General features: G+C 41.3%; 2 protein-coding genes across 2 annotated transcripts in view; one reads left to right on the top strand and one right to left on the bottom strand.

Annotated features, from left to right (window-relative positions):
• The window catches only part of adcy7 (adenylate cyclase 7), a 28,548-nt gene extending 24,727 nt beyond the window's left edge, over positions 1-3,821 (top strand). The window contains exons 23-25 of the mRNA XM_083901081.1: positions 827-941; positions 1,599-1,723; positions 2,709-3,821. Of these exons, the coding sequence (XP_083757207.1) occupies positions 827-941; positions 1,599-1,723; positions 2,709-2,855 (387 nt within the window). The 3' untranslated portion in view covers positions 2,856-3,821. The remainder of the gene's footprint in view (positions 1-826; positions 942-1,598; positions 1,724-2,708) is intronic.
• A 157-nt stretch (positions 3,822-3,978) lies between these two features.
• brd7 (bromodomain containing 7) lies at positions 3,979-12,725 on the bottom strand. The gene is made up of 17 exons (XM_083900901.1): positions 12,644-12,725; positions 11,777-11,970; positions 11,585-11,678; positions 11,446-11,503; positions 11,188-11,332; positions 10,909-11,019; positions 10,324-10,490; positions 9,402-9,516; positions 9,060-9,135; positions 8,834-8,941; positions 8,605-8,740; positions 7,535-7,646; positions 7,395-7,439; positions 6,626-6,716; positions 5,921-6,064; positions 4,620-4,760; positions 3,979-4,102 (listed from the first exon to the last, which is right to left on the bottom strand). Exons 1-17 carry the CDS (start codon positions 12,690-12,692, stop codon positions 4,035-4,037), a joined length of 1,854 nt encoding a protein of 617 aa, XP_083757027.1. The 5' UTR covers positions 12,693-12,725; the 3' UTR covers positions 3,979-4,034.
• Between the last annotated feature and the right edge of the window lie 330 nt (positions 12,726-13,055).

Genomic DNA, 13,055 nt, shown 5'->3' with positions numbered 1-13,055 from the left:
TCTGCAGCAAAATATATGATGAATTATTAATTATTATTAAAAATTAATTATAATCACTTTCTCTCTCAAGAAATTAAAATTTGAGAGAAATTCAGAAAAGTGGAAAATGTACATCTCTTCCATTTTCTATCCAAAACGTATTATTTTCATGTGTTTGTAGAACCCCCTGTTTTTTTCCTTATATTTATTAATTTTAATGAAGCCTTAAAAAACAAAACAACCCTCCCTGTGTTCTATAATTACACTGCTTTTAGAAAACTCGAATCCCTGTGAAGAATTGTTCTAAAATGGCAATTTTTATTGTTGTTAAATAAAATATATATATCGTTAATTAGAATTAAGTTATTTCCTTCATAAACTGTTAATACGTGCTTAATATTTACTAATAAATATACTAATAAAGGGCTTGTATGCTACTTATATGAATGTTAGTAAGCACCAAGTTAATGAATATATTGAATATGTGTACCCTAATCTAAAATGTTACCAAGAAGGAACTAAACTGCTCTAACATTTTTTTAATTCTGTAGTTTGTCAGGATAAATGCCCGCCCCTGCACTACTGCTGTATACACACAAATGCTCCCTGAGTCAGGTCTGATAGTTGTGTCTGTTTTCGGACACACACACACACAAAATATGAACATACTTGTTCTTCAGGAAAACTAAACACAGGCCGAATAACGACATCAACAACAAAAAGGACACGCTCTGCAGCTTCGAGTGTTTCTCTGCAGGCCGTGAACCTTATCATTAAAACCCCCATAAAAGTTAAATCTGTCGTGCAGAGCTGTGGAGTGACTCGGCTCCAAATGTCGTTCTTTCAGGACCGAGAGAAGCAGCAGGCCCAGATCGGAAACATGGTGGAGTTTGCCATCGCTTTGATTGGCAAGTTGGACGGCATCAACAGACATTCCTTCAACAGCTTCAGGCTTCGTGTGGGTGAGTGTGCTCAGCTCCAGAGTCCTGCCCTGTGTCCACCACGTCTGTGAGGTTTGACACAATAACACAACGGGTTTCCCTTGGTTACACGCAGCGTGATTGCATTCCTGAAACAAGAGACACTGTATTTGATAAGCCTCAGGTCTCTGAAAGTTCAGCCATGTTATGAGGGATCTTTATGATCTGGGGAGGAACTGACAGTGGAAGCACTGAGAACATCAACTAATATAAAATATATATATACACACGAGGGTTTGTTGTGTCTGCAGTCGTGACAGTTTTCCCCAGACAGTTGATTCTGAGCTTACTTACATGACGCAAAAACACTGGGTGAAGTAAACCCTTGATATCAGCAGCTGTGTCTAAGCGACACAGACTTTTACTCATAAAATGGCATTTCCCTTTAAACAATGACAGCACATGCACTAAATTCAGTGAATCTGACAACTTCAGCTTCAAAAACTGCTAAAAAGTCAAACACTTTCTGTAATATTCAGTATGCTAAATCTGTAAATCATTCTCATTTATCTTTTTATCTACACGTCGTCCCACTTTCTTGAAAAAAAATCCTACATGTGTGTACGCGACATCAGCGATCACAACATCCAGATTTAAACTGAGAACTGCCACTTCCCGGCCTCTGTGGTTTTTCCGCAGGCATCAATCACGGTCCAGTGATCGCAGGAGTGATCGGGGCGAGAAAACCTCAGTACGACATCTGGGGCAACACGGTGAACGTGGCGAGCAGGATGGAGAGCACCGGGGAGCTCGGAAAGATCCAGGTACGGTGTGCGTCCACCTTGCTTCAGTCCAACGGAAGCAAACGGCGATGTTTCATTTGGCGTTGTCACAGCTGGATTTGCAATGATCTAGTTTCAGATTGTGACCCACATCTGTTCAGTTTTATCTCAATGGTGGAGATGAGATGAATATTCTGTGTAACGCTGTCACAGTGAAGTTATGAAGTGATAAGTGGTCCAATTGGGACCAATTAAATAATGGCAGATTTTTGCCTCTTTTCATTAATTTAGAGGTGCATTCTATTTATTTTGGAAATCAGAACTGGGAATAACGTCGCCTCTGAGTTAAAAAGCCGTTAAAAGCGGTACAAACAGTCCATGGATAAATAATTTAACAGGATTATGTGTACGATTTACTTAATGTGAAACAAATAAGACTCAAGTGCAGATAACGAATCATGTGTTAGGGTTCCTGAGGTTGGACTTCTGTCCAAGTTGTAAATCCAAAACTTGAAGGGACGTTCCAGTTCAAACTTCCGACGAAGTAATTCAGGAATCCCAACGTCCGACTTCAACAGGACAACCATATATTTAAGAAGTGCTACTAAAGCAGGTGCTGCAATTCAAATAAAAAGTATTGGAAAGCATAGTCTGCCCGCTCGTCCACAGAGACTCCAGGTTGCCAGATGGTTTGAGGATTCAGCTGGAAGCAATTTACGAGGAACTGCACTTAAACCTCTTTTCCACATCATGAATTGTATCTGCAGGCTGCAAATGACATTACAAGTTGTGAAAGTACTGCCTTAGCATCCTTAATTCCTTCCTTAATGATCATACATCTCCATTAGTATTTAGTTTATACATTGGGTGTTGTTCAATAAGTGTTTAGTACATTTTGTATATCATTATTAAATTGTAAAATTCAGTTGAAGGTAAATAAAAGATATACATCAGCCGTCAGCTGCAAATGTATACATGTGCTTTTGTAGGCGCAGTCGTGAATTATAGCTTGATTTGTGTTTCCCAGGTAACGGAGGAAACGTCCTGCGTGCTGCAGAAGCTGGGATACTCGTGCGAGTGTCGAGGATTTATCAACGTCAAGGGGAAAGGTGAGCTCAAAACTTTCTTCCTGTGCACCGACATGAGCAAGCAGCAAGGCATGGGGCTGAGCTGAGGGTCGGGGGCCGCCGCGGCTGACAGACTCACACACACCAAGTCAAAAGAGTTTACAAACTGTTGTGCGCTCCCACAAGTGTTGACACAGACGTGTTCCCTGTGACCACGCTGAATGGAAAAATACAGAGGACTGAAAAGGAACTGCTGCTGCGACGTGCGATGGATGTGACATTGAACTCTCTTCACTTTTGGGACATTTTTGCCCGATCAGGAAGTGGGAGTCGAGCCGGGGAGTTTGTCACGATGTACAATCAAAATCTAGTTTCTATTCACGAATGCATTCACATTCAGTTGTCAGTCACTTTTGTATCCTTTTGTCTTTAACTTGAATGTTTGAGAGAGAAAAATAGAGGAGAAACAGCTTGAGCATTTTTGAAGATCATATTTGGATCATATTGTTATTGGAGTTTGGATCATATTGTTCGACCCACATAGTTTTCCAGTTCGAGAAGGGAAAGACACTGCTGTTACTGTGTAATGAGCAAGACATGCATCGATAGACGTCCTTATGCTCTTATATCTTCAGCATCTTTGATTATTAACCCAGACGTTTAGACACGTTGTCATGTTCGGTTCCAAGTGTGCTAACCTATGAAAAGATAATTGCCGTTTCAAGAGGATTAAGCCGAATAAATCCATGTGATATGTGTGAGGCATCCATCCGTCAGTGTGTACTCAGCTGGAATAAGAAATCTGTTTTCACTCACTGTTGTCGGCCTGAATGTGCTGCATCGCGGGAAACCCGTGTCTCTCTGCACCGGCGTCATCAGTAAATATGACCCAGCACCTCAAACTCCTGCCTTGCTGTGAATGTTTACCCGATGGTCACCTGACCCGAAATGGAACACTCTGTGCCTCTTGAAAACTAATTTGTCTTGTGGCCTTGTCTTTTCAGACCATCATTTAGTCTGTCATTGTGGTTACATAATAATAATAATAATAATAATAACGTATTGGCCTTAATGTGAACAAATGTGACATTGGATTTTGTACAGTTACAGAATGTAATAAATGTTTTCCTAACTGTCTGACTTGTTGTCGTGTATTTTAATTTCAACTGGCAGAGTTTTGTCATTAAAAAAACAAGTTTATTAAAGTGAAATGCATACAAACATCACAAGAGCACCTTTCTATTACAAAGCTTAAGTTACTAAACTAAATGAAGGAGGCTGAAGTTCTATTTCACAGCCACGACCTGAACCCCGTCCTGACAGGTGGTCTCCATCGGTTCAGACATCTCCTCCACTAAAAACACAAGAGGGGGCACGTTAGAGATGCTACGTGACAGCTGAGATGGATATTAAAAGGGAAAGTTGATATTTTCTGAAGAACAATTGTGTAAAATATTGATATATTATAAACACTGGCCTCACTAAAGCATTTTTGTGCACTTGCCTGGAGGCCAAACACTGGCTCTCACTGTTAACATGGCAGCAGGTTTTAGTCACTAAACAAAACATTGATTGAGGAGTGAGCAGTTTACAATTCCAGCTAGAAAAGGCTGTTTAACAGCAATACAAAGCAAGATACTGTAGATATAAGCATTTTGATATGTGTCTAAAAGCATTTGTCCTTGATATGACAGCCATGTTGTCAGTGAGAGTGAGTGTGCGGCTCATTGGCAAGTCAGAGGAAAAGGTGTCTCGCTTTGTCATGGTGAGGATTTACTTAAAAAAAAGCTATCCATTTGACTTAAACTGTGTTTTCTAGTCTGCATCTCCCATGTGTCACACATGTGCAGGAGTGGGTGGGGTTTGTTTACCTGTGGTGAGGTCTGTGAAGGGTTCGGATAGACCTGGAGGAACAGTGATGCCCATGGCCTTTCTGATGCCATAGACACTGCTGACGTCACAGGGAGCCACTTGCCCAGTGAGCTTGGCCAGATTCGCCGTCACCTTCTCAGCTGTGAGGACAAAAGGAGCGACAATGACAACGGAGCAGGGACGTTTACAAAGATGAAAATACTTTTTTTATGGTCTTTGATGTTTTTATTGCTATTGATTGGCCAGAAAACAGGAAGCTGTATGTTATTTTAAAGGAATATTTTTGACTGATAAATGATTCACTTCTCCTTAGGAACCTGGGGCCTGTTGCATGGATTAGGCCAGGATATTTCAGTTATCCTGGCTGAACTCGGTATGCAGGAAAGCAGGGGCCCACAAGTTACCATGGCGATTAATATAACAAGGATTTGCTAATCCTACTGGTACTCTGAGGGCCGATGTTCATATAACTTTTTTTACAACTGTTTTTATGGACAATAATATAAAACACCCATCCCTGTGAAATGTGTTTGTCACAAAATTGTGACATCGTTTTGGGGCAATGTTTTAAATGATGAAGCTCTGATACTTGGACGTGTGTTTCAGGACAGGTCAGTGTTTCCTGAATAATATCTGTATGAGATGTATTGATTATCTGGTTTCCAAAATTCAGTGACCACAGAGCGGTGAAATCACCACCAGATGATCTGACAGGGACTATGATTTTTTTTGCAAGCAGCATTTTCGTATGTTCAAATTGAAATGTTTGAACTGCATGCGATCGAGTCATGTGTCCGGTCACTGGACTGCACACAGATCCACATCAAACGCCTCCTGGACTTCTTAATTCCCCTTTTGTGCAACAGCCCCCAGGTTACTTAGTTTAGCTTAACCTCGCATTAAGAATGAAAATGGAGAACACAAGCCTGGATCTGCCCAGAAATGAAAAGTAAACAGTAAAAAAGTTGTAGTTTTACAGGGGTCAAAGGCTAAGCAATCTTGCTCTCTTTACATGGTTTCTGTAGTCAGATATTGACATGACGAGAGTTCTGGGGTTGCAGTCTAAAGGAAGTGACAAAAAACAGCAGTGCAGAGATTCCAAAACACAAAGCCTTCAGTTAATCACATCTGTGAGCACGAGGTCAATGTCAATGTCTGAACTTGTCTGCAGCTAAGAAACAAAGCACATCTGTGTGCAGGATGGAATATGAACAGGTTAAAGGTGAGGTGTGTTACTCAGGTCAACAGCTGGATGCTTGAGTGGAGGCATACAGAGAGACTTTCAGTGAGCAGCACTTACACAGCTCCAGCTCCTTGGCAGTCGGTGCCAGCACGTAGATCATGTTCGGTGGCTGCTTGGCGCTCAGTCGCTCTCTCTGTGCTTCCTGCAACTTGAGGAGCAGCTTTGTTGTCTCGTCCAATTTCTGCTGGAAGTGCATGGCTTCTGTGACAGAAACGGATAAACATATAACACTTAATAAATGAGCCGTGTTACTCTTGGTTACCTTATGCTCACCCTGAAACTCTGAACCCTGCTGTGGACCCTTCAGTCTGACAGTTAGCTGCTTTACGTGAGGTCTGGTAAATTTACATTTGATGGAAGAGATCCCTTACTGACATAATTACAATGTAATAGTTCAGAGTCGAAAAGTTTGTGGTTTTATTGCTGCTCATCACAAAAAAGTGGTTTTATGGAAAACTAATTTGTTTTTCAGAGAAGAAGTCACCCATTGAATTCAGCTATTGCCAGACTGCTGATGCCTCATATTAGTTTCAGCTGAGCCTCAGATTCTGACACAGAGTGAGGACTGTGTGCTGGAGACCGAAATCGATTCACTTTAAGGCGTTTATGTGCAGAGGGGACAAACGGGGTCCAGTTCAAGTTTACATATAAAATTGGAATTATTCAAAAATCTGTTTGAATAATGAATTTATCTTATACTGAAAATGGTAACTTGCGACCCTAACTTTACCTAACAAACTAAGTGAGTTGGTAATGTTTTACCCCCAGAGAGCTGCTCCACCATCTGCAGGCCTTCAGCAGAGCACAAGGAGTCAGGCCTGCTGCTGCTGCTTGAAGCTTCAGTTTCAGATACCTGCGAGTGAGAGAAAGAGGAAACATCAGATTCGAAAACATCCAGGTTTTTAGAAGCCTGTTAAGTTATGCTGCTTCTATGCTCAAACAAAATGCTGGCATATCCGAGCAGATGATGAGTGTAGCCGAGAACAGCAAACAGCGAGGACAGAGGGCGCTGTGTGCCTGATGGAGGTGCCTGATGGAGGTGCCTGTGATTTGGTTTCCTACACTGCTCTGAGGAGCGATTCAGCCGTGCAGCCAGCGGACATTTAAAAGAAAATATGGGCCTCTCCAAATTGTCCACCAGCGGGCTGTTAGCGAGTAGCACCGCTGTGTTTCGAAGGGGGAAATGTTTTTCCCATGCATGGATGGATCAAAGCTAAAAGGCAGGCCCCTGCTATGTTGACACAGCTGGTTGACGCGGCAACCATCTGCAAAGGCCATCTATACGGACAAAATGAAATCAAGCATCCCCACACGAGGCGTTACGCAACAACACGTGCTTTGCGACGATGGACAGCGGCTCAGCGGGAGCTGTTCTTCCGAACGCCGGCGCTGATATTAATCATTATGAACTCCGTGTCTGTTTCCATTTGTAGTGTGCAAGCGGAGCAGAGCGTGTACAGAAGCTGTTCATCACACAACAAGAACACAACAGGTGTTTTTCGTCTGGGATCCAGCCGCACATTTGTCTCACCTTGCTGTTGTGCTTGTTTTCCTGCGTACTCTCCGGCTGCAGCACCTGCGCGAGAGGAAGAGACGACACAATCATTGAACAGATTGTTCTTGACGTCTCACACTGTGCTGTCACAACTCTGTTGTGATGAAATCGCTTACTGGCTTTGGCTCCACCAGGGTTTTTGAATGTTCTCCGTTCGTCATGGCATCCAGGAGATTATCGGCCATTTTGTACACGTACTCGTCCGATTTGGTCAGGAAGTCTGACAAGCTGACGCACACGAAAACAAACAGATAAACAAACAAAACCCACTTGTTTTCTAATCAACAGTGCGCTGCAATATTGAGAAGTTGATATTGACATCACTGACGTTGACACACACTTAAAGACCTGCAAATTGAGATATTTTCATGAGAAAACAACGTGGTCGTGTGCTTCTTTTAAGAGAAGAGGAGAAACAAAGGACTGTGATGGAGCAGTGACAGTTTCTGTCAAAATGACTCGACAAACACAAAGCAAACAGCAGCATCTTCTAAACCCATGCATATTAATTGACAGCCACACAAAAAAATGACACACCACATGCATTAAAAAACTATAGTAAAGATAAAAGCAACATTATAAACAACCCACTTAACACTATTTCAACTTTTCTCAGAGCCAATGTTAAAATAATTGATTGGGTTAGTCCCACCTCACGTGAGGAAAAACAGTTCAGTAAGCAGCTAGCTGTGTTTTTATTTAACGTTTTAGTCATATTAATACAGATAATATCACTGTGAGGTCATGTGTATGTCTGAAGAGAGACAAATATAACCCTAACCCATACAAACAGACCCATCATTTAAGTAAAAGTACTTCTTAAAAGCTAACTGACACACGCTGGCTAAATTTGGTGACAGATTTGGATTTTGCTGGCATACGTGTGTTAGGGAGCGTGCGAGAAAGGCGGTGACAACACCAGCCGTGGACAGTGAGATATGCAGTAAAAGATTAGGTTTATTGTGACATAACAGATGTTACAGTCGCTCAGCAGGTGTCCTGTGACATGGAGGCGCAGAAAACATCACGCAACCAACAGGAATAAGCTGATGCAGACGTATAACACATGGAAGTCGAGATGAGGTTTAGTGACGGCTCATCTCCTTTAGACCGGGTAAGCTTTGTGAAAAACTGAAACATCTGGATTGTACGAGTTTGAGTGCATTCGTGGTCAGACTGTTCATACCTGTCTGAGCCCTGCAGACTGGACTCCTCTCCGTAGAGCGAGTAGATGAGGTCGGACTCGTCCTTGCTGACGTTCGAGAAGCTGGAGTCGTACGTGGGCGCGTAAGAGGTAAAAGGCCCATAGTTCATGTAAGTCACTGTGAGAAGACAGTCCATCATCATCAGCGGTGCACTCAAAGAGGAGTCAAGTTAGAGCTCATAATACATGTGACGTTATCACAGTAGAGTACCTGGAGTAATCCTGTTCCTCTTGTCCTCCCTGAAGATTTGCAAGGTGTTCACACCGCTCTGCAGCCGCATGGACATCATGCCAAGTTTCACGGGACAGTAACCAGCTTCTGCAACGGGAATCATTCATGTTTAGCTAATTTCAAATGTGTTAAAAGACATTATTTAACTATTTTACCAATGATGGTCTCAATAACTGATTCAGAACATCTAAAAAGGTGGACTCACCTCCTACTGACGGATCTGCTGGGTTGAGAATAGCCAAAGTGGTGGAACCATCAGTCTTCTGCCTCGCAAACTCCAACTAAAACAAAAATCAATTTTGTTGGCAATCAATGATTGTAAACACCAATGACAAAATACTTGAGATTGAACATTTGTGATGAACATGAGGCAAATATCTCAACCATCACTGATCGACTTAAACCTCACATTCAGAGGTAAAGTTGTCTAAAAAAATATCACCTATGAAACGAAAATACAACTACAGAATGTTTTTTTTCCTCTAATAAAAATCACATTTTATAGACGAATATGTGCAGTTTCAAAGGTTTAACCGTGCTTCCTCACTTCACACTGCAGCAATCTGTTGGACAGCTTTCCTCCAGACTCCCGAATGACCTTGCGAATTTCCTCCAACTCTTTCTCTGCCTTTGCTGCTTCGTCTTTGGAGTCCTTGTCCTGTCTGCAGATGAAACACAAATTCAACAAAGACAGATGAGACAATTTGACCCTGAAGATTTTTTGTGTGTATCAAGGAAAAAATAAATAAAAGAAAACATCCACATAGCAGCAACAAAATACTGTAGGGAGGAAATATTTCTGATTGATTAGAATCCTTTGTTGGCCTTTCATTCCTTTCATTTTATTGGCGTCAATTAGCACCGTCAATATTTGACAATATATCTCTATTTTGCGAGATAAAAACGACAGCAAGTGTCTGAAGGAAAACCAGCAGTTTCTTAGGCTGCTCCTCTGACGGCAAGTCACAAGCAGCATATGATGATTTTTACTGCCAGGTTCTGCTACATCGCTGAGCAACAACACTCTGATTACACAGATGCACAACTATGAGAGAATACAAGACCCAGCATGCTACGAGGCATTCTTCACATTCTCCACCTCCAGCTACACAGTGGAAAACCATTTTTTTTACCCTTCAAAAGAAAACATGCTCACAGTAACTGAACATTGCAGTCTTAACTTTTGCCTGATTCAATATTTAAGCTCGCTGTGTGTTGTTGACTTTTCTAACTATGTAAGCTTTGATTTTCTGTTAAAATTCCCAGGAATGAGGCAGTGGCTGAATCAGATTTTCAGAGTCACTCAGGGACATTTCCAACATCTGACACATATTTTAAACTTTGGAAATATGTCAAATAATAACAATTTCACATTGTAACCTGGGCTCTCTACGCTTGAGGGCAGCTATGCTGGATAGAGATTTATGGGAGCAAGTGTGGTATATATAAAGTCAGCTTGGTTAAAGGACCTGGGTGTGCTAGGCGTTTGCGACCTCTCACTGTCTGTTGCCATGGATCCCTCTCTGGTCTGGTCCAGGCTGGTGCCTACTTGTTCCTCAGACTTTCCTGGTTGTTTGGCAGAAGGATCTATGCCTGACATGAATGCAATGCTCTGCTTCAGGCTCTCCAGCCTCTCCTGTACAAAAGTAAAACAAACAAAAAAATGTATGTAGTAACATGAAGGGAAGTTGAGTAATTAGAGAAAGACAATATGCCCAGTAAATCTATCGGTACTATCAATGGTGTAATATAAATTCATCTGTGGATAATGAAGGTATTTGCTGCCCCCATCTGTTGTATCACTGAAAATGCAAGGTCACTTTTCTTGTTCCAGGACTCCATGTGACGTTGAAATCAAACATAACTACATTTTGAGTGCAAAAATAAAATAATGACATATTGAGTCAAATCAATGGATACTTAAAAAATACAGTGACTCTGGGTTTAAAGCGGTAAATATTTCATACAACCCTTAGTTTTTGACCCACAGGGAACAAATCAAACATGCACAAGCATAATTACAAGCAGCAGGTGTAAAACTTCCAGTTTCGTACCTGACTCAAGATCTTCATTCCAGAGTGTAACAGTTTGCGAGCAGCTTTATGGTAGATTGTCTCAGGTTTGTTGTAAATCATGGCGTTTTCACACATGATCCTGAAATCCACCTGCATGAAGAACACGCTACATGTGAGAAGACTTGACAACATGGTGAAATACGGCATTGGTAAACAAAACATATTTTAAGAAATGTATATCTATCATGTATCTACGGCTCTTCCAAGTCATAATTCATGTGTTGTATGGGTATATCTAGCATCTAATTGAAGGGATACCTTGAGTTCATCCAGAGAATGGTAGCACTCTTTCTTTACTTTGTCTTTCATTGAACTAAAGTCCATAGGACGCTTGATAATTGAGGAATAGCCTGGAGCAATGAGGTCTGTCACTGGAAATGAGAAGAATGCACTCGGGTCTTTCCTATAGAGAAAGGACACATAATTTTAATTTACAGCCCCAGGGAAGCTGAGGGGAAAAACACAGAGAAAGAGAGACAGATAGAGGTGCCATGTGATACTATAATCCCAACATACCTTTGGAGCTGCCTGATGAGCTGGTTCAAAGCTTCCTGAAGAGGAGTCTGTTCTTTCTCTGCAGGTCAAAAAGTTAAAAAAATAAGTCAAATATTACAGAAAAGTATTAAAGAACAAAAACTCTGCATTTGATACGAACCCTCCAGTTTATCCAGCTCTGAACGGATTGGAGTTCTGCATTGGTCCTTGTCTTCATCTCCATCTGCATCATGTCCTTTCTTCTTTTTTGTTATCTAAAGTCACAAAAACAAGCATCAACTGTAATGTAAGGACAACCATATAAAACACTCATGCAAGCATCCTTGAATCTCAGCTTCATTTTACACTTTACCTTTTTCTTCCCTCTGTCATCCTCTGGTGACCCAAAGCACTTCTCTTTATCCTTCTTCTTTTTCTTCTTCTTGTCCTTGGGTTTGTCATGGTCCCCGGACTGCTCATCGTAAAACGTATCCAGACTTGAGCTTCCAGCTGTCACTTCATTTCCAGACACTTTTAACACCAGCTTCAGTGGTCTCTCTCCATACTCTGCAAACATCACACCCACAAGGGTTTTGAATGGTAGCTTCTTCAATGACTTATTTAATATGTGTATATACATACTACACACTGTACCATACATGTGTTATTAGTCAATTAGCATTTTGTTTTGTCAATAATGTATTTTAACTATGATTGTTCCTTACTTGTATAATCTGATGTATATCATACTTCTAATATTATACTTCTTTACAATACGGTAGGCCGATATATGTATACATATGTATATATATATTTTTTTTTATCTGACACACACTATAAATTAACCGTAACGCTGGTTTTGCCCGGACCAATGTTGCGGCGAGGTTGATGTTTCTACCGGAGCGGTCACTGTGGCGTCGATGTGTATGTGTAAGTATAGAAGCAGTATAGTATAGAAGCAGCCAACAAATACTGAAAATATATTGTATGCCTTACAAAAAAACGCGACACGTACATGCAAGAATGATATCATGTTCTTAAACGTTAATCTTTTTATCCAGACAGAGTTTTATATACGCGGACAAAAACTAAACCAGTCGGTGAGTTAGCATGCTAACTATACATCTGGCTAATATTATGCTAACACGGCTGCGAAACAAGGTTTTAAGCCTTTACATTACACACCAAATACACACAAGGATATGTTTCATACGGGCCCGTATTGTATAAACGTACGTACCTTCATATCCGTGTTTTTCGGACTTGTGCTTTTTGTGTTTCTTGCCCATTGTTTGTATATTTTACCAAAGCATCGGCTACTGCCTGATCTCGCTGGTAGCGGAAGCACTGTGAGGGAAGCTGCGCTGTCCTACAGCGCCCCCTGCCGAGGTGGCGGTAGTACTGCGGAGTGAGCGGTCTATTCTTTTTACCAGCAGAGGGCAGAACAAGTCTGAGGATTGAAGTGTAAGGATTTTCCCCAGTGTCAGACCAAGCCCTGCATGAACATTTATCCTGTGATTAGTGTCCTTGTAAAAAAAACTGTTCAGAGGATTAGAAGAATCATTGCAGAGCTCCTCCTGCATGCATAATACACAAAAGCTAATATTTGGATTGAAGCAGCACGTTCAGTGTCCAACCACGGTGCTTTTGTG

This window comes from Microchirus variegatus (genome assembly GCF_963457635.1).
Source record: "Microchirus variegatus genome assembly, chromosome: 14".
In the NCBI taxonomy this organism is placed as follows: Eukaryota; Metazoa; Chordata; class Actinopteri; order Pleuronectiformes; family Soleidae; genus Microchirus; species Microchirus variegatus.
This window is presented reverse-complemented; position numbering and strand designations above follow the sequence as displayed.